Source organism: Fusarium flagelliforme, assembly GCF_020744385.1.
Source record: "Fusarium flagelliforme strain FIESC 12 MPI-CAGE-AA-0113 chromosome Unknown B0J16scaffold_2, whole genome shotgun sequence".
Taxonomy (NCBI): domain Eukaryota; kingdom Fungi; phylum Ascomycota; class Sordariomycetes; order Hypocreales; family Nectriaceae; genus Fusarium; species Fusarium flagelliforme.
Genome location: NW_025763504.1, coordinates 3,748,778 through 3,771,501, shown reverse-complemented (window position 1 = coordinate 3,771,501; position 22,724 = coordinate 3,748,778). Strand labels below are relative to the sequence as shown.

At 50.3% G+C, this 22,724-nt stretch overlaps 6 protein-coding genes across 6 annotated transcripts; 2 read left to right on the top strand and 4 right to left on the bottom strand.

Moving 5' to 3' along the window:
* The first annotated feature begins 1,008 nt into the window (after window positions 1-1,008).
* Window positions 1,009-2,936, top strand: B0J16DRAFT_68263 (uncharacterized protein). Its single transcript, XM_046134288.1, has one exon. It carries the CDS (start codon window positions 1,263-1,265, stop codon window positions 2,436-2,438), a length of 1,176 nt encoding a protein of 391 aa, XP_045986886.1. The 5' UTR covers window positions 1,009-1,262; the 3' UTR covers window positions 2,439-2,936.
* Window positions 2,492-5,724, bottom strand: B0J16DRAFT_68137 (SacI homology domain-containing protein). The gene is made up of 3 exons (XM_046134287.1): window positions 5,305-5,724; window positions 3,472-5,230; window positions 2,492-3,418 (listed from the first exon to the last, which is right to left on the bottom strand). Exons 1-3 carry the CDS (start codon window positions 5,501-5,503, stop codon window positions 2,545-2,547), a joined length of 2,832 nt encoding a protein of 943 aa, XP_045986885.1. The 5' UTR covers window positions 5,504-5,724; the 3' UTR covers window positions 2,492-2,544.
* A 322-nt stretch (window positions 5,725-6,046) lies between these two features.
* B0J16DRAFT_380870 (50S ribosomal protein L30e-like protein) lies at window positions 6,047-6,583 on the bottom strand (the record flags this gene model as incomplete). Its single annotated transcript, XM_046131108.1, has 4 exons — window positions 6,047-6,201; window positions 6,257-6,371; window positions 6,426-6,451; window positions 6,505-6,583. The coding sequence occupies 4 exons, from the start codon at window positions 6,581-6,583 to the stop codon at window positions 6,047-6,049; spliced, it is 375 nt and encodes a 124-aa protein (XP_045986884.1).
* Window positions 6,584-7,167: 584 nt separating this feature from the next.
* Window positions 7,168-8,193, top strand: B0J16DRAFT_68127 (V-ATPase proteolipid subunit C-like domain-containing protein). The gene is made up of 5 exons (XM_046134286.1): window positions 7,168-7,267; window positions 7,422-7,434; window positions 7,553-7,682; window positions 7,739-7,999; window positions 8,058-8,193. The coding sequence occupies exons 1-5, from the start codon at window positions 7,251-7,253 to the stop codon at window positions 8,120-8,122; spliced, it is 486 nt and encodes a 161-aa protein (XP_045986883.1). The 5' UTR covers window positions 7,168-7,250; the 3' UTR covers window positions 8,123-8,193.
* An 808-nt stretch (window positions 8,194-9,001) lies between these two features.
* On the bottom strand, window positions 9,002-10,953 carry B0J16DRAFT_354070 (ergosterol biosynthesis ERG4/ERG24 family-domain-containing protein; the record flags this gene model as incomplete). The annotated part of the gene is made up of 3 exons (XM_046129350.1): window positions 9,002-9,013; window positions 9,060-10,863; window positions 10,919-10,953. 3 exons carry the CDS (start codon window positions 10,951-10,953, stop codon window positions 9,002-9,004), a joined length of 1,851 nt encoding a protein of 616 aa, XP_045986882.1.
* Window positions 10,954-12,736: 1,783 nt separating this feature from the next.
* Window positions 12,737-14,513, bottom strand: B0J16DRAFT_334069 (uncharacterized protein). The gene has a single exon (XM_046126924.1). The coding sequence runs from the start codon at window positions 14,468-14,470 to the stop codon at window positions 12,935-12,937; it is 1,536 nt and encodes a 511-aa protein (XP_045986881.1). The 5' UTR covers window positions 14,471-14,513; the 3' UTR covers window positions 12,737-12,934.
* Between the last annotated feature and the right edge of the window lie 8,211 nt (window positions 14,514-22,724).

Here is a 22,724-nt window from a genome sequence, read left to right as displayed (position 1 = left end):
CTACCTACAGACAGGTACAGCTGTGGACCCTCTTTCATCAGCATCCATCCATGAATATCCATGGATCTCCATAACGGCGGCACTTGCTTGCAACAAATTCTCGCTGCTGTGACGTCGAGTGGCCACTTCGTCATTGCATTGCATTTCTTTGATAATATATCCAGCATGTGAACCGTGCATAGCTAGATGCTTTGCTGGCGATTCTTGGCCTCGATAGTGAAATTTTTCATAGGTACAGTACAGTGGTGTAAGTAAACACCAGATATTACTAAACGCGCTTAGCCAGATGATTCCACCCTCCCGTATCTCAGCCTCCATTTGTACAACCTATCTAGACTGCTTTTATTTCCCTCAACCCCAAAGCTGCGGCTATAACTGTCGCCTACTGGTTAAATTGCCCGGCAATCAAACACTGAAACAGGCAAAAATGCCCATTCAATGGGTGATCTAGAAACTCCAACGAGTTTTGAATTGGTACGCCTAAAACATGACCCCCCCCACGATGGAGGGGTTCAGAGGACAAGAGGGGCAACTCCGACTGCTCCTATTGAGTCGGATACAATGCCGTATACTGGCTGTTCTACAGGTGCGGCTAATGTTATATGTCACAGCCGCAACTGGTTGAGTAAGCTAACGCCTTTATCGTATTTAAGGCTGGGGATTGGAAATTTGATGGGGAGCGATACCGGTGCTGAAGAAACAAAGGATGAGATGAGACGAGACAAGACAAGAAAAGACAAGACAAGACGGAGCAGCCAAGATGTCAAGGTGTGGTGCCGACATGCAGCAACTTTCAGCCCAACACGGTAAAGGATAAACTATGCCAATGTTTATCAATGATGCCGTAACTGCTGATGAATGATATGACATTTCTATGTAAGAGCTTCCAGTCCCCCGATCAGAACTTTCGCGGCCGCCTGCCACTCGTGACAAATTGTGAACGGGAAACAAGATATGATGTGGTAATACTCACAATTGATTGCTAAGGTTACCTACCTACCTAGGTACTTACCTAGGTATGCCATGCGATCTCGGGTGCTCACTTACACTCACCGTTGGTTTCGCTGTCTTTCACCGAAGAACCGCCAGCTCACTTTCTAGGGCAGTCCTCGATCGAAGTGGGGTTGTCGATTTCATCGGGAAAATATGTCCGAGATATTTCTTCCAATATCAAATCAACCGGCAACCGACGATTCCTACCAACGAGAGCCCAACCAATGAACTAAAACAAAAATCAGACATATCAAAATTTAGAGGAAGAAATGGTCAAGAAAACAGGCCCAACTAAGAAGGCTGCTCCTTCGTCCAAGCCTTCAAAGCAGAGCAGCAAAAAGTCAAATGCCCCGCCAGCAGAAGTCTCTTCACCAGCTCTTCAAAGCGAAGAAGAGCAGCAGCGACTTCTAGATATCTTCTCAAGCGCTTTCAGCAAGACACTCACCTCAGATGACTTCACAATACTGCTCCAGGAAATAAAGCAGGCTTTGTTCAATAGGGAGTTTGCTACCGCTTTTGGGAGGGAGGATTATCTTGAAGCCTATGCTGCTCGATGGAGCCCCACACGAGCCCTTTGCTATACGACGGTGCTACTCAGCATCAAGAATCACCTTGATGGTATTCTGATTCCTAACAAGGAGCCAGCACGCGAAGAATCAGAGCTTTGCCAGAACCAGGGTGAAGTTCCTGCGGATGAGAATGACAAGCTGGAACCCGATACTGGTGGTGGATTGGAATCCATCAAGGATCTCAAACTTGACAGCACTACACGGAATGCCTCTCTACATATGCTATCTGTCGGTGGCTGTGCTGCTGAGCACGTTGCGTTTGCTTCCTACATTCAAACCACGTCCATTAATGGTCATCTGACACTGCTCGATTCGGGTCCTTGGGCTCCGGTCGTCTCTCTCCTAGAATCGAGCACTATCAACCCGCTACCAATTTCCAAGTATGCTTCTGCAGCTCGTCAAGCTGCTAACCTTCCACTACTGGAAAAGGATCAGCTCTCCCTCAGTTTCGTCCAGAAAGATGTCTTGAACCTTGAAGTCGATTCACTTTCGGCTCAATGCGCCAACGGCAAGGTACCTATACTCTTGACCATGCTCTTCACACTCAATGAATTGTATACGACGGCGGGAATCGGAAAGACGACCAAGTTCCTAAAAGATCTGGGACAGGTACTCGCTCCGGGTAGTCTCGTTCTCGTCGTGGATAGTCCGGGCAGCTACTCCGAAGCAGCCCTGGGCAAAGAGAAAAAGAAATACCCCATGCAATGGCTACTCGACCATACTCTTCTTGAAACCGATACCCCTGGATACTCATGGGAGAAGCTAGAATCGGACGACTCTATCTGGTTCCGTCTTTCAGAAAGCCTATCCTATCCGATCGCCCTGGAGAACATGCGTTATCAGATGCACTTGTACCGTCTGCAAAAACCAATTTGATGAAGAGTGCCATTCGAGCAATGCATCGGTATCATGTCTTGTATTATCTATGCCATTATTATTTATTGGTCGATCATCTAAGTCATTTGTCGAGCGATGGGATCAATCATGCCCATACCATCTTCTTGAGCGAGTGTCCCAGTTGCTCCAGCAGACCTGTGTTTTTCTTCGCCTCCTCAAGAGAAATGATGGAGCCTGTCTCTACAAGAGTCTTTCGCTCTTCTTCCGGATGCCTTGGTTGTCTTTCCAGCGCCAGTCGCTCAATATCACCACAGATCGTGGATACCTGCTGGGTTTCTGTTTGCTTCGGTCCATCATCGCCCAAGACAGCGACGGATGAATCCATGTTGGTTGCCTTGAAGACAAGACGGCGAACGCTTGGAGGCGACGCTGAAGAAGTCTTGCTTGTAAGCAGGTTGGCTAAGCTGGCTGGTAAGCTAGCATCCTTTTGCTCTGCTGGGTTTTCCTTCCCTGGCACTGCACCGTGACTTGAAAGGGTCCGTGTGTTGGTACGTCGAATATCACTCTTGCCGGGACTATACGTCACCACAAAACCGGCATTCTTAATTTCGTCGACGTGGGAAAGGGAGATTGTGGAGGTGATATAAGTGCCGTACTTGATACCCGTGACGCTGTCGAGTTCAACACGCTCGAAGGACGATACCTTATCGGACTTCCAGTCAAAACGACACGAATAGAGAGCCGCGTCTGTTAGTAGAAGAACAACTTCTTCCAGCGGCCAAGACCTAATGGTGTCGGGTGTGGTTGGGCTGAGGAGCACCCATCCGCCATGGAACTCTTCCTTCTCATCAGCTATTACTCGTTTCTGGCACAGCTCGACAGCCAGTTCTCTCATTTTGGTGATAGAAACGGCTGGGTCCTTTGTCATCATATCGCTTTCAAACTCTTCGAAAATCCTTTCCGTTACGTTTCCAAGGAGGAAATCAATGGCTGCCTGACTAAAATAGTCATTGACCATGCTGTTTTGGTTAGCAGTCAATCAACAAACCGAAGACATGAGGACATGACATACCCGCTGTAGTATCTTGCAAGACCGAGACCCAAATCATTCAGAGCCCCACGATAATCCCTCTTCCGTGTTCTTGTATAATCACCCTTCATAGCCGCTGTTGACGCATACTGTTTTGAAACTGCATCGCCGTTGTCTGCCCAGAGGGTGTTGAACCAAGCCGTGACCTGGTCAGTCTGTGCACTCATATCAAACCCTTCCTCCTTGAGCTGGACTTCAAGCATATGCTTCGCGAACGAGCTCTGGCAAACGTTGGTGCGATCAAGGCAGTCCATGCAGTTGGTTCTGAAGACGCCTTGCTGTCGGGCTAGTTGCTTACCATCATTTTGTTTGGTACTACCAAAGCTCTCAATTTTATCTCTTAACTGATCCAAAAGCATGCTGACGTTTTCGAACTTCATGCCCTTGCAAGCCGCATGAAAGTCAAACCACTCGAATGGTATCTCGTGATCCTGGGCTGTCCCCTTGTTGACTTCTTCTATCGCTTTCTCGTATGCAGAACCAATAATCGATTCGACCCCATGCTTTTCCACCAAGTTGATTATTTGAAGTTTTCCATAATTCCTAGACAGGCTCTCGAAATGCTTACGGCATGCAGTTTGATTGGCCTCCTTGGAGTGTTGCTGTATGGGGGTGGGCTTGAAAGCATACGGGGACTGTGTAAAGAAAAGAGGAATACTGCCCCTTACTTGCAAGAATGAGTATATGTTTGAGGAAGGATCCCAGGTAGGTGTGGAAAGAAGCTGTTCAGTCTCTACCATGTTCGCAACGAAACCGTCCTGGTCAATGCCTCGGCGTAGGTATCGTAGACCAGCCCTTTTCGTGGACCGGCGCGAAATCACTGTTATGAGGTACTTCTTCTCCGAATGGCGAAGATCAATAGAAGCCCTAGAACTTCCAAGTCCTGGGAAGTCCGGGTGCTCTTTTGAAGGCGAAAGATCGGAAAGCTCGACCGAGTCTTTGCCCTTGTCATCATTTTGAGGAGGTTGATTATCCACGACAAAGGTCTTCTGTCCCACAAAACCTTGCATCAACGGTAATGCCAAGCAATCTTGCCCACTTGATGTAAATGGCTGTAAGAGGTGACGATTCCAAAAGAACACCTCGTCGACCTGATTATGCAAGGGAGTCTCAGTGTTTGGAGGCACAGATCTCTCGTCTAGAGAACGAGTGAGATCAAAATCATAAGAAAAGTAAAAACTTCGGGATGAGCCGAAGAGAACTTGAGCAGTTCGCAGCAATTTTGGCAAAAGTTCAGGCTCACTGGGCGCGACTTGTTCAAGGCCCTCTTGAGTCTGGCCTGAGGTCTCAGTTGCGGTAGAACCAGTTTCTGGAACCTTTGGAGCATTGCTCAAGCCCATGTTCCTCTTTTGATCCAAAGTCCAGCCACTTCGGCTGAACCAGCGCTGCGCAAATCGGCCATAGCTTCCCCTTCTGCGAATTACATCTTCAGCAACGCGACTCCTGGCCGAACCGGGCCTCGCATCGCCGTCCTCAATAACAGCGTCGTCCACTTCATCTGATGCCCTGTAAGGAAATTCGACGTCTTCTTCGCTGATATCACTCTCGTTCCCCGAGTCTCTTGATTGGCGTGATAAGTGATCCGAGGTTCTCCTTATGGCTTCTTCAGCACCCCCCTTTGACGTACAAGGGGTGACGGCGACTTCGGTAACGACGTAAATGGGTTGACCGCAAATCTGTGCGACCTGCTGGCGCCGGGTGATGGTAACCAAGTAGCTTAACTTTGATACAGTGATAAGGCCTAAATTTCCAAAACAATTAGTCTGGATCTTACATGACAGATGTCAGGCTCGTAAGCGCCACAAGATCGCATACCAATCACTCCGAAAGCTTCGAACGACGAATCCGGTTTGGAATCGTCTGGCACATGTTCGCGTGGGACATGAGAGATTGACGCGTCTCCGTATTTAACTCGTACGGGTTGAAAAGGTCGTTGGCCCTTGGAAGAAAGAGGTTGTATTACAAGCCCATCAATCGCTGCGCAGATGAGGAGCTTGCGAGCGATGGCAGGCATTGTGCGGGGCACGCAACTTTGTTAGCGATGGTAAATGGGCACTCAGAAGCAACGACAGGGGAGCGATAGTAAGAGATTGACGATCAAGCAACAAGAAGAGGTACAAAGTTGAGTTACAAACCAGCGGCAGAAAGAGCTAGGGCATGGATGGAAGCTGCAGTTCACTTGACAGAAGTCAGATATGACCGCATCAGTTTAATCGATTTTGGCAGTGGAGACGTCATAACTTGGCAGTTCGCTGTGACCACTGTACAGTATATAGCGCCAAAGAGCCGCCGAAACCGCATTCGCGTCAGAAAATAATTTGACATATCCACTTTAGCTCGTTTTCGTATTGCGCTTTCGTCGAGACAGTTGATGATATTACTATTTTACCCAAAGAAGGCCTCAATTTCACACACCAATCATTGCACCAGATACATGAGCCCGAAGCATCAAAAGTCTGCAACGGATCTAAGCGTCAACTAACGGCCTTTCAGAACCGTCTGCCCATAGACGAAAATAATTCCATCTTTTGCTTTCCTCCTCGTCTCCTTGGGTATCTTAGATAGCGAGGCGCTCGACCTTGTCACGCATGGCTCGGATCTGGCCGGCAAGCTCGCTGGCGTCGTTGCTGGTGATGCTGGCAGCGATGACAGCACGGCTGACACCGCAGGCGCGGCCGAGGTGCATCTTGCTGCTGACGTAGACGTAGGGGACTATCAGACACAAGTTAGAAACATATCGACATGTCGATTGACCAATTGCGCTTACCGTTCTTGTCCTCGCAGAGAAGAGGAAGGTGGAGGAGAATAGCGAGAGGCTGAGTGTCAGCAGCGAGGATGACAAGCTCAGAAACACCACGGTTGAGAGTCTTGGTGGCTTCGTTCTACATCGTTGTTAGTAAGGGTTGAGACGTAGTTGCAAACTAGGCAACACTTACAGCACCCTTCTTCAGCTGGCGAGCATCTGCGTAAGAAGTTAGCGACAATCTCTCATGAAGCAGCTCGAAGGGCACTTACGCTGAGAAGACTGAACGAGATCAAGAAGCTCCTGCTCGAGCTTCTGATCGGCAAGGGGCCAGGCAGCACTCTCAGACATTTTGAAGATTTAAAACCGAGGTTTGCGTTGAGGAAAGATTCTATTGACGGGCGGTCAGTAGCTGGTCTGAGGAAGGCGGTTGAGATATTCGCGGGCCGGCGGTGGCTGTACCGAACGTACAAGATGGTATAATTCAGGGTTCCTTGCGTTGGCTCGCCCCGAGGACTAAAGATTGATGTTGGGAATGGTGGGTTGGAAATGTATCGACAGAGTCAAGAGAAGAGGAAGAGAAAAAAAAAAGTTAGAAGCATATGCGCCGAGGCGGAAAATTTCACTTGTGGCGGCGAGCCTTGTGTGGCTGGTGCATGCGAGGCTTTCAGAATCCACTGGACTCACCGATCCACCAGGTACAGTAGTAACTACCTAGTGTATGGTCTATCTTTAATCCGAAACAGCTGGAGCCCCGTGGCGTCTTATGTAAGGTTCCCCCGTGCTCTCCCTCCTACCAGAGTACAGCAAAACTTGCCGCCAACCAGACGCCAACCTGGAATGAGACCTTAACAAGCACACCTTACCTCGACATCTTCGTCTCAAGCAACCGGCCCGTCGTTCAACGAATTCATCTCCCGATAACTCAGCTCGTCCGCCGCTTCTACGCATCTTACGCCTTTTTTTCTAAGACTTTCTCCGATTGACATCTGCTCCATTTCGCGTAACAACAGTCAAGATGGTTAGCGAACTTTGGTATGTGCTTGCGCGCCTCCTTGCCCCCATCATCACCAAGCTACCTATGCATCACACGGAGCTTCTGGCATCATCGTCTAACGCGAAAAACTGTCGATATGGCCTCGCATAACATTATTATTGATGATTGAAGCTAACATGCGCGCCTTTGTAGCCCCGTTTACTCGGTTAGTCCACCACGTCATCCGTACCGTCGACGTCACCTCGCGACGCCTAACTTCGCATCGTGAGGCGGTCGACAATATCGGTTTACCATCGAAATGCATATGACTGACCTTCATCTAGCCCTTCTTCGGTGCCATGGGCTGCACCTGCGCCATTGTCTTCACCTGCCTTGGTGCCTCTTACGGTACCGCCAAGTCTGGTGTCGGTATCGCCGCCATGGGTGTCCTCCGCCCCGACTTGATCGTCAAGAGTACGCAACCCTCCAGCATCGGCATTTTGGGAACAGTCCAATACTAACTCTTACAGACATTGTTCCCGTCATTATGGCTGGTATTATTGGTATCTACGGTCTCGTCGTCTCCGTTCTTATCTCCGATGGTCTCAAGCAGGATCTTCCCTTGTTCACTAGCTTCATTCAGTTCGGTGCTGGTCTCTCCGTTGGTCTTGCAGGTCTCGCTGCTGGTTTCGCCATTGGTATTGTCGGTGATGCTGGTGTCCGAGGAACTGCCCAACAGCCCCGTCTCTTCGTCGGAATGATTCTGATTCTCATTTTCGCTGAAGTCCTCGGTACGTCCTTTTGTTCTGCTTGCTCGAAAGCCTCCAGTTATCTAACATTCTTTCGCAGGTCTTTACGGTCTTATTGTTGCTCTGCTCATGAACTCCAAGGCCAACGTCGACGCTGTCTGCTAGAGGACCAACACGACAACGCCTGCTTGGAACTCAGCTTGACAAGAACGCACTCAAAGACACGAGCTGTTCTTTGGCATGGCATAAATGAATGTGATCATATATGGCGTTACAACTTTCCCTGCTTCCTGTTCTGGATCAGGGTCTAGGAGCAGGGAATTGGAGACGTGGGCGCATGGTCAGGGTTGATCTTGCATCTGCCCTTTTTGCGCATGGAAATGGGATAATGGACTCGAGCACATGTTATGTTTTTATTAGGAAGAAGAGGGGGGCTGGTATGCAATGAGTATGGTTTCTGTAAAATACTGTCAATGCGCGTGTTATTCTCTGGGTGGCTTCTCATCATAGACGGTGAAGGGAACTCGAGTAATCAGTGTATGCTATTGCTAATTGTTTCTCGCATTGCATTTGTTATTATTTACTGTTGAGCTATGAACGTCAACGTAACACTGCATCGACCACTGATACACGTCAATACTTGGTGCCAGTAGTATTGTTGCGTCGGCTTGTGACTGTTTGTTGATTTGGAATGATTGAAACATTATTTTTCTTCTAACCAAAACTAATAATAGCAAGTATATAAACAAGTATAATAATTACAAGGTCTAAGAACCCCCGAAGGAAGTCCGATCGTTTCCAAAATCATTGGAACCTCGTGTCCAGCCTTCAAACCTCCTCTCGTATTACGTCTCTTCGTCTCTTCATGCGTAGATTACCCCTTTTGTTTATCATGCGGCGTCTTGTGCTTGAGTCTATTGCACATTTGCCCGTTCAACAAAACACCATTGATGGCAATAAGAGCCAATGGGTGATAAGAATGGATGCGAATATGGTCCTTCAAGAAATAAGCTTGATAGGCTCAATGCAATTTTCGACAATTCCTTAGATAACGTACTGACAAATGTTAGAAACGAGTTGAGAAAATGGCAAATAGACTTACAGGAATGAAGAGGTAAGGAACGCGTCGCTCATACTCAAGCCAGGCGTCACCATACTTGCGACGGCAGCGGTGAATGTCACGAGCGGCTCGGTGAGCGATCATGCAGCAAAAGAAGACCGGGTAGAACCAGGGGAAGGGGCTCTCGAAACCGGTAATCAGACCCCAAGAAACAGCAAACCACACATCGGCAGTGTAGTGAATCTTGCGAGCAAGGCCGTACCAACCGTCAACCAGGATAGTTCCCTGGGGTGTGACGATGGTTTTGGGGTTGTGAAGGGTTTGCCAAGGGACCTGGGGAAAGGTGTTGCGCAGGACAAGCTTGCCCTTCTCCATGGCACGGAAGCGGTTCTTCTGGCTGTTGCAGCTGTCCCAGACCCAGTACCAGAAGAGGTAGCCAACGTACATGGCGGCGAGGATACCACGGTTCCAGCGGTACACATCGGGGTGGTGGTTGGCGAGGTAGATGGTGCAGTGGCAGTAGGACAGGGGAACACCAGCCAGGTTCCAGAAGATGAGCATGAAACCCCACTTCTCGTAGTACATGTCCCAAGTGGTGATGATGAGCTCCTCACCCTTGGCACAGGCGTTGGCGTAGAGGAAGTGAGCCATGACAAGGAACCAAACCTCACCAGAAACGTAGCCGTACTGCTCGTGCTGACGAGCGGCAGTTCCAAGACTGAGGATGAGGAGGATGTACCAGGGCATGCGAACCTCGAAGAACATCTTGAAGTCAAGAATGCCAAACATACGGGGGTTCAGCTCGGCACCCATAAAGAAATCATAAATGGGGTAGCCAGTCATGCGGTGCTGCTTGCCACGCCAGAGAGCAGAAAAGTAGGCGACAATGCTGACAAGGAAGCCACTCAGAATAGCGACGGACAGAAGAGGGCCAAACTCATCAATGGCGTTGTACAAAGGCCAGAGACCGGAGAAGTGCAGACCAGCAAGGCAGGCCAGGGTGGTGTAGAGACTCCAGTAAGCGTTGCAGTAGTAAGGTAGCTGCTTGCCTCCCTCGTGAGGGAGAGGCTTACCATAGCCCCAAACACCAGGGAGAAGGCAGTAAAAAGCACCCTCAACAATGAGATAAGACCAGTACCAAGCCCAGACCTGAAGACGGGGGTATGCGCCAGTGTAGACAAGGTTGGCAAGATGAGCGCCGAACTCGCCCCAAGACTGACCTTCTGCCCTGGTGGGAAACTTGCCGTCGTAGTAGGTAGCACCAATCCACATATACCACATGAGAACGGGGAAGAGAGTCATCATGGCAGCAGTACCGAGAGAACCACCGAATTCGAACTCTCCGGAGTAGTCGATCTTGGCGTCCTGGCCAGGTCTCCAACCATCGACAACATGAGGATCGTGAGAAACGCCCTCGCTCTTCTCCATGACGGCCTGGACAGGGGCCGCACCAGAAGCGTCGTTGGATGTAGCATGGCCGTTAGTGGCATGACCGTTAGTGGCATGACCATTAGTAGCATGACCATTGGTGGCATGGCCATTGGTGGCATGGCCATTGGTGGCATGGCCATTGGTCACGTCTCCATTAGTATAGCCATTGCCATTGCCATTAGCATGACCATTGGTCTTGCCGTTGGCAGCTCTGTTAACAGCTCCCATGTTGTCAGAATCTGTCTCGTCGTCGAGTTCTTCTGTAAATCTGGCGGTTCGTCGACGTATGGGTTGGGGGACTGGTTCAACAGGAGAGTCGGTCTCGACGTCTGAAAGGGGTTGAGAAGTCTGGCGGCGCGCTGAACGTGAACGACGAGTAGGGGTCTCTACCATGCCCTCGAAGAGTTCCTTCTTCCTGTAAACGCAATGTTAGTCTATGATGTCGTCGAGTTTAACAAAGGTAGACAAACCTAGGCGTTTGGCGTAGAGAATATCTTGACGACATCTTGAACAATGGGGTTCAAGAGAACCTATATATATTTGCAGACGTGGCTAGGAAAGAGATGGGAGCCCGATTGTCAATCAGGCTTTGACAACAGACTGTGCTCGACCTTGTCTCACAGTGCGCGCATAAAGCAGAGACAAGAGAAGCAATTGGGCACCTCAGTTGCACTTTGGGTTGACGAAAGATGCGGATGCAATGCAAATGCAGACGTGGTCCCTCCCTCGGAAGCAAACAAAACAAATAGTTAGTGTAGGGGGTGGACCATGAAGAGGAGCGAGCGGTGACGGCGACCTCCAATCGAGGACTAGGGCAGTGAAGAAAATATCCCCGATCAGGCTGAGTATCCGCAGTGGACAATCTTTGATAATGATGATATATCAATCTTGTTCTTTTCTGTAGGATCAGGGGAGAAAAAAAAAACAGTACCCGACAGTAATTAATTAGAAGGGAAAATTAGTGGAGGGGCGTGCGATGGCCAACCAACCCGGAGCCATACTGCAATGGAAGGCAACTAAATTCAATTCTCGCGATGGAGGATCCGAATAAGAAAACGTGTTGTACGATTGGCGCGTTCGCTCTTTCCGCCTTCGGGGCAATCTCCCTCAGGGGATACAGCCTATCAGCGTCAAGGCTTGACAGGCAAAGCAGCCGATCCATGCAGATGGAAATTGAGGTACCTTGAACTTTGGTGGGATATCACCAGGTTGTCAGGTACTCAGCATGTTCAGCCCCAGATAATTCTACGCACCAATCATAGAGTTCCACACTAATGCACGATTCGTATAGCGATTTGACAGGGATGTCATCTTGATGTTGGACACCAAATTCAAGCATCCCCATTCCCCCAGACAATCTATGCCTTGCCCTTCACCTTTGAGCCTCATCGCTCGCTTGTGCGGATATCGCCCTAACCGTCTTGCGCACCTGACCAGGGTATGCTATACGAATCGTGCATGAAGCTAAGCCTCGACTCCGTCAACGACATTCCATCCTACAGAATCTCTACCTCTATCTCTACCTCTACTACCTTGAAGCATCAATTTCCTCCATTCGACTCGGCATCGTGATATTGTCCGTCTTTCCGATTCAAACTTCTCCATTGAGGGGTTTCTTTACGTTTCTGGACGTTGTTGCATGCCTGGATGGTGTGCAATTACTATTCAGGCTACTGTTCTCCTTGCTAACGGCTCCCGTGCCGTCAAACCTCGACGTACAAGTATTATGGCGTGGTCTTTTGTGGATAAGTTGTACCCTTCAACTGCTTCCTTAACATCGATATGATCCTTAGTGTACAATCGTGTCCCTGCTACTACCCTGACTGAGTTTGAATTTTTGTGGTCAAGATTTGACATTCTAGACGAGACGTGCATCTTCCTGGACATAATTGGGTCCCTTCAATTTGTTAAATCTTTTTTATCAAAAACAGGAGACGATTCATAAAGTGTTAAGCACACTGTAAGAGTGTGAAACATGCTCCATACGGTTGAGTGTTGCTTGGTTCTTCCTCAGTCAACTTGATCCTTGCTACATGAAGTTCACTTCCATGCCCATTATTGACCCGACTGTGTCTTGACAAGACAGAATTGCCGTTCAGAAGTGCCGCTTTCTTCTTGGGATTTGCGAGTGACTTTCTACTTGGTTCTCTAGCCCCCTGACATCTGCTTCACTCTCCATTCTGAACACGCTGGTCCATCTTTCTTACCGTCACGTACTCGGCCGCTCCTACCGATCAGGTATAATCTACGAGTTACGACAAGCATCACGCTTTACAGGATGTCTTCCGCACCAAGTTCATATCTGCGGTCAGCATGCAGACCCTAAAGCATGCAAACGTTTGGCAACCTGATGCATCCTACCCGATCTGAATCCTGTTATGATCTTTCGTGGAACACGTCAAAAACTGAAAGCAAATTCTTTTAATTACTAACAGTTCTCTGTCAATCTTCCCAACTCAGGGCCTAGTAAAAATCCATGCCCTCAACTAATCGGAAGATCCATCATGAAGGATAGGGTCAAGTGCCTTCTGCCACTTGGACACAAGCATGTAGCGATAATCCATGTAGAGCCGGGTCAGTCGCTTACGCTGCTCTCGCTCGTTGCCCTCCTGGTACTGCGCCGCCATTTCCTTGTCTTCCTTGTACTTGGAGCTCTTGAGGATAGGATCGAGGTCTTTCTGGATGGGCTTGACAAGCATGCTGCGGTATTGCATATAGAGTGCTGAGATGCGCTCGTATTGTTTCTTCTCGTCTCCACCAGCAAGCATGGGGCTATCAGGTTCAGGTTCAGACTTTTGTTCGTCTTGCTTCTCCTTCTTTGCCCCCTTTTCGGGTAGTCTTTCTTGCTTGTCTGTTTGGGTCACCTTGCCGACTTGCTTGAAATGGTGTCTGTTGTCGGCTTCCACGTCGATGTTTTGGAAATCGTACAGGTCGCACCCATTGGGTCTGGAGCATTTGTAGACCTTCATCGATTCAGTGATCAGGTATATGGGCCTGTCTTTCTTCTCTTTCTTTGCAAGGCCTTTCTCGAGCTGCTTTCCAATACTGTCGTATAGTTCGTCCTCCTCCTGCACATACTTGGGACCTCCGATATCCTGCTTGTTGCGCGAAGGATATCCGTAGATTCCGCGCTTGGTCTTGCGTCCACATCCACGACCATCTCTCTCATCTTGCGCTTCCCCGCGCTTGGTATTGCGTCCGCATCCACATCCGCCACCATCTCCCTCACCGCGCTTGATGATGTTTTTGGGTTTCGCCTCCTCTGTCTTCGCTTGCTCCTTCTCCTTTATCATCGCAGAATCTTCCTTGTCCTTGATCTCTTTCACCAAATCAAGGGCACTGTTTATCCTGCGTTTGACTTCAGCCTCAATTTTTCGCAGAACCTTCCGCTGCCTCTCGTGCTCCTTTTGAGCTTCAGCCCATTTGAGGACGGCTTTTTTGAAAGTGTCCTGCAGGTCGTACGCCTCCTCCAGCTCAAGGGCCACTTCTTTAGAGCTTCTCTCCGGGTCCTTTTTTTCATCAACCTGCTTTTCAGAGTTCTCGTTATCCTCGTCACGGCGTTCCAGACTTGAATCGTCGTCAGCGGTCTCATCGGCAGATGCAGCAGCGGTCGATGTAGAAGTAGTGGCTGATGTAGAAGCAATGACGGTGGGGGTTACGGTAATAGTTGTAGTAATCTGCGTCACCGACGCATCTTCGGTTGAGGAGACACTGGCTGGGGAGGCCGAGGTTGTAGAAGAAGAGGCGGCCTCAGTCGTTGACACCTTGTCGGCGTCAACAGTGGCTGGTGAGGTTGCAGCAGTCCCTTTCCCAGTGCCGGTGGCAGCGGGAGCGGAAGAGGAAGCGCCATTAGGAGGAGCTGTTAGCCCTCTAGGAGATATGGTAGACATCTCAGCAAGAACAGAATCCAGTCTGGTAGAAGCCGACGCCCATGAAGAGCGCATTACGCCCATCCAGGGTGGGCAAGGGGTGGCAGTGGCACGCCCAGCAAGGGCTGCCAAAAGAACAAGACTGAAATACATTGTGATGGCCAAATCGAATTGTGAAATTCGCTTGAGGATCAAAAGACTGGTCTCATAAGTGAAGGGAGCAGGAGGAAATGACCGGGCATTTTATACACCAGAGAGGGGTTAGATCTCGTGCCCCAGAGTGAAGCCATCTACTTCATGGACAGTGTGCTCGCCAATAATATCGCAATATCGCCGCTCCTTTGCCTCAATCATGGTTGAGGGTCTGGCATGATTGGATTCAAGACCCTCACACAAAGCGGAGTTTCATGGATATGCAGCATCATACAAATATCACATGAGCATGCTGGGACCAACCTCTGCACAGGAGATCAAGACGCCATTATTAAAGTCGTACGAGGCATGGGATATACAACAGCCACAAAAACATCTTGTAGATAAATCCGATCTGGAAAGTAAATTCATTAAACTAGAATCATCAATTGTCGTCAATCTATATGGCAATTGTGGCGTAAAGCAAGCATGTCGTTCGTAACTTCAGAACAAAATCATCATGTCAACAAACCCAAAATAAAACCCAATTCCCTTCCCTATCATTACATGTACGCATATTACAGCAATTCTCGTCAGGACGCATAAACAAGTTAAAGGCAATCGGTCCTCTCTTCCATTTCCCTCACGTTCAAGACTTGCTGAAAAGTTTCTTGAACGCCCCCTTGATGCCCGATGGCTTCCTGTCTTCCTCCTTGATCTGTGCCCTGCGTCGCTCTTCGTGTCTCGCTTTGCGTCGCGTATCCTCTGTGTCCATTCTGACGTGCTTGACAGGCCGAGGTTCTTGCTCTTTGTCTCTCGTCCTCTCCTTCTCCCTGACCCTTTCTCTGTCTCTATCTTTGTCTCGCGGGGGTTCAGGGGGAGGGTCATCACGTGGACGGCGTGATGATCGAGGGCGTGGCTCGTCAGTGGAAGGACGGGTGCGTCTATGTCGTGTCGAGGTCCGCCTGGGTGACTCCTCCAGCGGGAGATCTCTTGTTCGTTCTCTGACTGGCTCTGCGGCTGGAGGCTCCTCGCGAGGTGGTGGATCGTCATCAAAGACGTCCTCAGAGTTCTTAGTGGCTGAAAATTTTGCCTCAGGCGGGACTGACTCTTCTCGTAGGCGTTCTTTGGGCTCCTCATGCCGAGACCTGCCAGAGTGGCTTTGTCGGCGTGAGCGGTGATGACGTTCCACCTCGGGTTCTGGCTGTGGTTCTGGCTGTGGTTCTGGTTCGGGTTCTGGCTGACGTTCGGGCTGACGTTCGGGCTGACGTTCGGGTTCTTTGCCCTTGCTTCGTCTCTCCCTCTCCCTCTCCTCCTGTCGGGACTCACGGTAGCGCGAAGGTTCGCGTCTTCGGTCAGATTCCTCCCGCGTTCGTCGCTCTGGCCTTTCTGATTTGCGTCTATCGTGCGCGGCTTGTTCATCTGCTGTTCGGCGTTTGCGACCAGAACTTCCAGAACTGTTGTCGGCAGAGAAACCGCTATCTCGTCTGGGTGTTCTGGGAGGTGTGCCGGGTGGACCTGACTCGGCCGTATCAGCGCGGTGGCGCCTGTGATGAGTACCAGAGGATCGCCTTCTACGCTCCCGACCCTCGTCTTCCTGGGGGAGGCTACGCGAAGCCGGTTCTTCAACTCTACGGGATTCGCGCGGTCGCAAATCTTCGTCGCGGCGATAGCCCTTGGTTCTCGATTCTTCAGATCCACGAGAACTTCTAGACTTCGCATCGGCTTCACCACGTGAGTCACGGGACGGCATTTCTTCCTCGTCGCGGCGGCGACGATGGCGAGATTCGTCGTCGCGATAAGAATGCCTTCGGCGACGACTCTCGTCTCCATCTCGAGATCGATGAGCCCCCCTTTCGTCCTCGGTGCGATATCTACGCTCTCGGTCTTCTTCACCGCGGCTACCATCAGAACGCTGTGAGTGGTGCGAATGTCGGCGCCTGCGGTGCCTGTCTTTGTCTCTATCGCTGCGCGACGAGTCAGATTCTCTGCTCCTGTCGTCTGCAAACAAGTCAGCATTAGACTTGTGAAACTCATCGAGTTCATCCTCAAAGCTCCCCCGTGGTGTAGAAACAACTGGAAAGTTGTAGTCATTAGGTTCCGTATTCATCTGATACTCCAGATTAGGTAGACTTCTATCCCTTATTTGATCAAAAGGTGATGGGCTACCAGGAGGACTCAGCGCCTCAGCGGTGGCATAAATGACTACAGCTGCTGCCAAAGTATCCTCAGCTTGTTGAATCGACTTCTTCCGTGTTCGCCTCAGCGTGCGGGATCGCTGTAGATCAATCATGTCTGCATCGGGAATCACGATGCCAGGACTGGGTGGCCTCTGAGCTTCTGATTCTTCGGGCGAATCAGTTGAAGGGTGAGTTCGAAGTGCAGCATCTCTAAGTCCTTCATCAACAGCCACCGTCGCATGCCTGAGACCATGTTTTGCAGCAGCTCTGGACGACTCGCCGTCGGCCTGGAACGAATGAGGTCTGGGAGCAACTCCTATCTGCGATGCTGACTTTGAAGATTCACCTTGTGTCTCCAAAGAAGGGCGGCCAAGTGGGGGACGTACTGGCACTTTGGCCGGTTCGCTTTCAGCACGAGGTGGCTGAGGTCGTTGTGTAGGACTGGCATCACTTGGCCGGCTCACGGCAGGCACGAAAATGGGGTCTTTGGTGTAGATTTCGGTCACCGGACGGACCCTTAGTGATCTTCGTGGTCGCTGCTGTTGTGTCAAAAAGGTCCGGGGAGGTTCAGTGCGGGAGGAGCGTGTTGAACGTGATTTAGAACTGGATCTCTTTGGGCTCTCGGGCACAGTAGCAACCGCCTTGCCTTTATCACGTGAGGGGATGTCGACAACCTTAACGGCTACATGTTCAGGCCGATTGAGTTTCACAGGCTTCAGTTCAGCCGTTTGTGCAGGCTGCGGTTCTGGAAGCTGGGTGTCATCCGTGTCTGGGGTCTTGACCTCATATAAAGGCTGGTCCGATGACGGAATTTGTTGGTCTTGAGAGTCATCAGTGCCCAATCCATTGTCATTGAGACCACGATCCCCATCACCGATTGTCCCAGTTACCTCCGAAGATGCTTCAGGAAGTTGAATGGCTGGTAGTCCCTCGCCCTTGGCGTCATGCATTGGTTGGTCATCCTCAGAGTTGTCTTCGCTCCATTCAGGACCTTGAGTTGTCTGTGCTGAAGTCGTTTGCTCGAAATTGCGCGGTGCTACAATCCTGCCAATGCCGATCGGAGAGACATCTCTGGAAACATGAGTGTCGTCGTCGCTTTCGTCGTCAGACACAGTTGCAGTTTCTTCTGCATGCTTCTGGCCCACATCGTCTTCTGCAAAGCCAGCAACGTGTCCATTCCTAACATCGACCTCGGCGTCAGGCACTTCTGAGGCTTCATCTTCCGGCTCCTTTTGCAAGGATTCATCGTCTCCCAGAGCTGCATAATCTCTAAGGGCATCAGGCACTGCCAATTCCTCAGAGACTGGTTCGATATCAGGTGTTGGGGCTTTCAGGAGTACAGAAGCTTTTGGCTCATCGTGTTCCGATTCATCGTCAGATTCAGAATCCGATTCATGGTCTTCTTCGAGGACGATAGAATGTGGGGATGGAGCTCGGACTTGAACTTCGTTCTCTTCTTCGGCCTCAGACTCGCTGTCTGAATCAGACAGCTCCTGCAATGAAATAGGGGCTGGTGCCTCATGGAGCTGTTTCTCCGCTACAACTTCAGGTGACGAAGACCTAGATATATCATGAAATCCTTCAGGTGCTATGATGGCTTCAATTTGTGTAGGGAGTGGATGTTCCGGCAAGACAGTCTCCGGCGTAGAATGCAATAGCTCAGGATTCGGGGAATATGATTGAGGCCGAAGATTTGAGATGACTTTCCCTAATGCACCTGATTCCTGGGACACGGACGAAGCAGAGTCAGATAGGTCAAGCTCCTCGGTTTCAACTGCGACTTGCTCCACCATTTCTGGGAGCTTTGTTTGGTGTACAACCGGTGAAGCGGGTGCAGGAGACTCAAGCGGAGCCTTTGGGGCTTCGTCACTTGGTTGAGATCGATAGTCGGCGTTAGAAGCCTTTGAAGTAAGGGTTGGCTCTGGGGCAGTCGAGTTTCCTCTGTTCATAGTTTGGCCTTGATCTGTATTGGATAGATCATCGTCGTCATCGTCATCGTCATCGTCGCTGTCCTCAAGAGCTACCTCGAATGCGCCAGCTTGCAGAGCACGCAAAGACCTGTTGCTGTTTAGGAGATTTGGCTCATCTGAAGCATGCTCGGAATCCGATTCGTTGTCTTTATCTGACGCAGAATCGTCTTCATCAACAGCCGCCGATACAGCTTCAACTGGCGGAGCGTGTTTGTAGGCAACACTTCGATTCAACTCCTGGCTCGAATCACCTGGTTTCTTAAAGTCGCTTGTTGTCTCAACTTCAGGTCCAGCTTCAGATCGTTCGTCGTCTGAGTCATCCTCAGAGTCGGTATCGTTGAGTTGACCAGTCTCACCAACAATTTCAGCAAGTTCGTCTTGTCTTGGAGCTGGTTCATGTAATTGAGAGGAAATGCCGTCTTCCTGAACTTTTAGATCCCGTTTAGTAGCAAATTCAGATGAGTGGTTGATTGAGGAGCGTCGTGAGGATGCACTCTGCCGGTCAATCTTGCTGACATCATCGCCTGTATCGTCATCTGAGTCGCCATCTTGAGAACTTTTCTGATAAGGACCGGCAGTACTGGCGGCTGCAGGGGAGGATCTGTCCACGATAGACTTGGATGGTTCATGGTCATCATCTTCAGAATCGTCTAGTGAACTGACGTTGGAGGCAATATCACTCTTCGGTTCCTCGAGAACAGTTTCTCTCGTTTGACCAAAGCCCTCATGCTTGGGGTCATCATCCAGGATCGTGTCGATTTCTTGAGTTTTGGCTGACTCTGTGGCCTGCAGCTGTTCCAGATTTTGAGTATTGCTTGGGTCCTGAGATTTCTGTAATAGCTCCTCTGATTCCGACTTTTCATCATCATCGTCATCATCATCACCAATGGATTCATTATCCGAGAGATCGGAATCCGTGTCCTCCTCATCAGGTCCTATGAGGCTCGCCTGAGACTCCTGAGGCAGTTCTCGAGAAGTCGGTAACACGTTGCCGAAGTCGGTTTCCAAAATCCTGGGTTGGTGGGCGATTTCCAGTGTATCAATAGGCTGTAATAGGCCTGAGAATGACTTGGTGGTATCTGCTTCGACATGACTGATGCTGTCTCTGTTGTTGAGAGAGTGTATTCGGGATTTCTCAGCTGCTATGTGCGAAGGCGCTGAAGTTTCTGAATCATCATCAGAAATCGCCGAAGCTGAGGCTGAAGATGTGCTACGAGCATATGTGGCTGGCAAATCTGATTCCATTCTATCAGATTTCTCATTGCCATCATGAGTATTGTAAGATGGCTCTGGCTCTGGGTCCCCGGCAAGTGTCTCAGTCTCCAACTGCAGAGGCTGGGGAGTTGCAGTAGCGGTTGAGTCTTCAGCGACAATTTCCCTGATGATGCCCGCTGATTGGTCCGGAGTCCCCTGTTCCTGTGGAGCTCGTGTTGTGGGGGCTCTAGCGCTGCTGCTGCTGGTGGCTGGGGGGTTCTCGTTCTCGACCAGATCGCTACCATGTAGATCAAGATCTTCTGCATCCTCCACAGATTCCATAGGTGCGGAGTTTTGATCCGCTGCTGCGTTGATCTCCTTTTGTAGTCCTGGCATCATGATTTCTGTAACAGTATGGTTATTCGGTTCGCCCGGGACTTCAGTCGCTGACGACTGGCTCGGGTAGTGAGCGTTTCTTTCGAGTTCTGTGTTCTCCTCGTAGCCTTGTATCTCTTGAAGTTTCTGGGTATCGTCTGAAAGCAACTCCATGGAATCCCCCGACTCTTGTGTAAAATCAAAAGAAATATTTTGTAATGAACCATTTTCCTCACCTTTCTTGGCCGGCCTCTTAGTCCTTGGAATTGGTCCGAGAGTGTCCTTGCTTTCTTCATCTTCTTTCGCCCTCGTATCTTCCTCGGTAGTGGCTTTGGTTGGCTCGTCTTCTTTCTTCTCTGCTTCAGCAGGAGGTGGATCAGCAGAGTCATCAACAGGTTTGGCAGTGGTGTCCTCGGGATCCGGGGCTGCTGCTTCTTCTGCAGGTTTCACTTCTCCCTCCCCTTCTGGCGGAGAAGGTTCCTGCGCTGTTGGTGTCACGACTTCTTCAAGGTTCTTGGAGTCATCAGCTGCCTTGTCGTCAGTAGAGACTGCATCACCAGCCGGAGGCTCCTCGGAAGTAGGTATGACTTCTGTGACTGGTGCCTCTTCCGTAGCTTCGTCGGCTGCAGCGACTTCCTTGGATTCTTCCTGTGCAGCGGCGGGTGGTGGCTGGTTGAGCTCATCTTCGGCTACGGGCGTAGGGGCGGGTGGCTCTTCTGCTGGTTTGGCATCTTCACCTGCCTTATCGTCAGAAGCTGCAGGAGTCTCAATGTGCTCCTCTTCGACAGGCTTATCCTCCTCTTCTGGAATCTTGTCAGCCGGTTCAGAATCTCCCTTTGGCTCTTCTTGGGCTTGAGCTGTCAGTTCTTCCTCAGCCATTTTCACCTCAGGTACCGGTTGCTCATCGGCTGGCTCAACCTTTGCCCCTGTATCTAGGTCGTTGTCTTGTAGCGGAACCTGCACAGCTGGCTCAGCTTCAGAAACCTCGACTTCCTTCGAATCATCAAGTACAGGGGTTTCGTCTGCCGGTGCAACATCCTGGATATCCACCTCTTTGGGTTCGTCGTTAGATGCCTCAGTGACTTCCTCTGGTTTGTCTTCGGTTGTTGGTGGCTCTGCATTCGGCTCCTTATCGACGGTGTTGTCCACTTCCTCGGGTTGATCGTCTTGGGGTGCAGGAGCTTCGATGGCCGATTTCTCATCAGTAGGCTCGACCGCCGTTTGTTTTGACTCATTATCAGGCTGAGCTGCTTCTTCAGGTTTGTTGTCAGACTCGACTTCGATATCAGGTACAGCGCTTGAATCCTTGTCTTCTCCCAAATCATCATTCGCTGCAAGCACTTCCTCTGTGTTTTCCTTAGGATCTGTTGTGTCATCCTCGGGCTTCTCGCTGGTTTCTGCCGTCACCTCTGCTGCTGTGGGCTTCTCCTCAGAAGATTCAGCAACTTCCTGTGGATCTTCGGGGACTACAGGTGTCTCGACGACTGGTTTCTCTTCCGACGTCGGATCTCCTACTTCCTCTGGCTTGCTAGGCAGAGACTCATCCGTTGTCTCTTTCTTGTCATCGACTGCAGGAACTTCATCAATAGGAGCTTCTTCAGAAGGGCTATGGTCTTCGGCTGGCTGCTGCACAGGCTGCAACACGTCCGATCCTTTGTCGTCCGAGGTAGTCACCCCGTCCGCTGACTTGTCTTTCGAGGGTGATGGTTCGTTCTCTGGTTTCTCTTCCAGACTTGTCACCTCTTCGACAGGCTGCTTATCTTTGTCCTCAACGGCAGGTTCATCTGGCTCTGTCGTTGCTTCCACAGGAACACGAGGGCTTTCGTCTGGTTTGTTGTCATCTGCTTCAGGGGCTATTGACTCGTTCGTCTCTTCAGCTTCATCTTCGAGTGGAAGTTTGTCATCTTTCTCGACCTCTTTGGTTGTTTCTTCGTTGAGTACGGCTTTGTCCTGCACCGCCTCGTCGAGAGACTCTGGCACAGCTGCCTCGACGTTGACAGCTACTTCTTTATTTACGTCGCTGTTAGCCCTGGGCTTTGCCTCATCTGTATTGGAAGCATCAGAAACTTCGGAAGTGTTGTCATCGTCCACTGGTGAATCATCTCCCGGCTTGGCAGACTGCTCTGGTGCCTCTGCATCGTCAACCTTGTCCGTAGTAGACTCAGTAGTTTCACTCGCACCAGGTTCAAGATCAGTATCGTTAGGAGCAGCTCTCTCGACAGGTCCTGTTTCTGTTACAGCTGCATTTTCATCCGTAGATTCTGGCACCACCTGAGATGTATCAGCCAGCTCTTCCGTGGATCCTGGCTCCGTCTTGTCGACAGAACCAGTCGGCCCCTCTGCTTCGATAGCATGGGTCATTGTCGTTGGTGATTTCTCAACTTCCCCATCGTCAGGGGCAGCAGGCGTATCAACAGTCTCGGCGGTAACCTCAGGAGACGGGGGCTCATCCTTCTGCTCGATACATGGCTCTGTGAGTACAGGTTCATCCTTCGCGGTAGTTACTGTTTCTTGTTTTGCGGTCTCGACAGGCGACTCCGTTCCTGCCGCTGCAGT

Bases quoted from the DNA above. Each gene is read 5' to 3' on its own strand.
- B0J16DRAFT_68137 (XM_046134287.1), bottom strand. From the start codon at position 5,503: ATGCCTGCCATCGCTCGCAAGCTCCTCATCTGCGCAGCGATTGATGGG. The intron at 5,231-5,304 runs GTATGCGATCTT...TTGGAAATTTAG, and splicing joins CGAAGCTTTCGGAGTGATTG to GCCTTATCACTGTATCAAAG. The intron at 3,419-3,471 runs GTATGTCATGTC...TAACCAAAACAG, and splicing joins CTTGCAAGATACTACAGCGG to CATGGTCAATGACTATTTTA.
- B0J16DRAFT_68263 (XM_046134288.1), top strand. From the start codon at position 1,263: ATGGTCAAGAAAACAGGCCCAACTAAGAAGGCTGCTCCTTCGTCCAAG.
- B0J16DRAFT_68127 (XM_046134286.1), top strand. The intron at 7,683-7,738 runs GTACGCAACCCT...TAACTCTTACAG, and splicing joins CCCCGACTTGATCGTCAAGA to ACATTGTTCCCGTCATTATG. The intron at 8,000-8,057 runs GTACGTCCTTTT...ATTCTTTCGCAG, and splicing joins CATTTTCGCTGAAGTCCTCG to GTCTTTACGGTCTTATTGTT.
- B0J16DRAFT_334069 (XM_046126924.1), bottom strand. From the start codon at position 14,470: ATGTATTTCAGTCTTGTTCTTTTGGCAGCCCTTGCTGGGCGTGCCACT.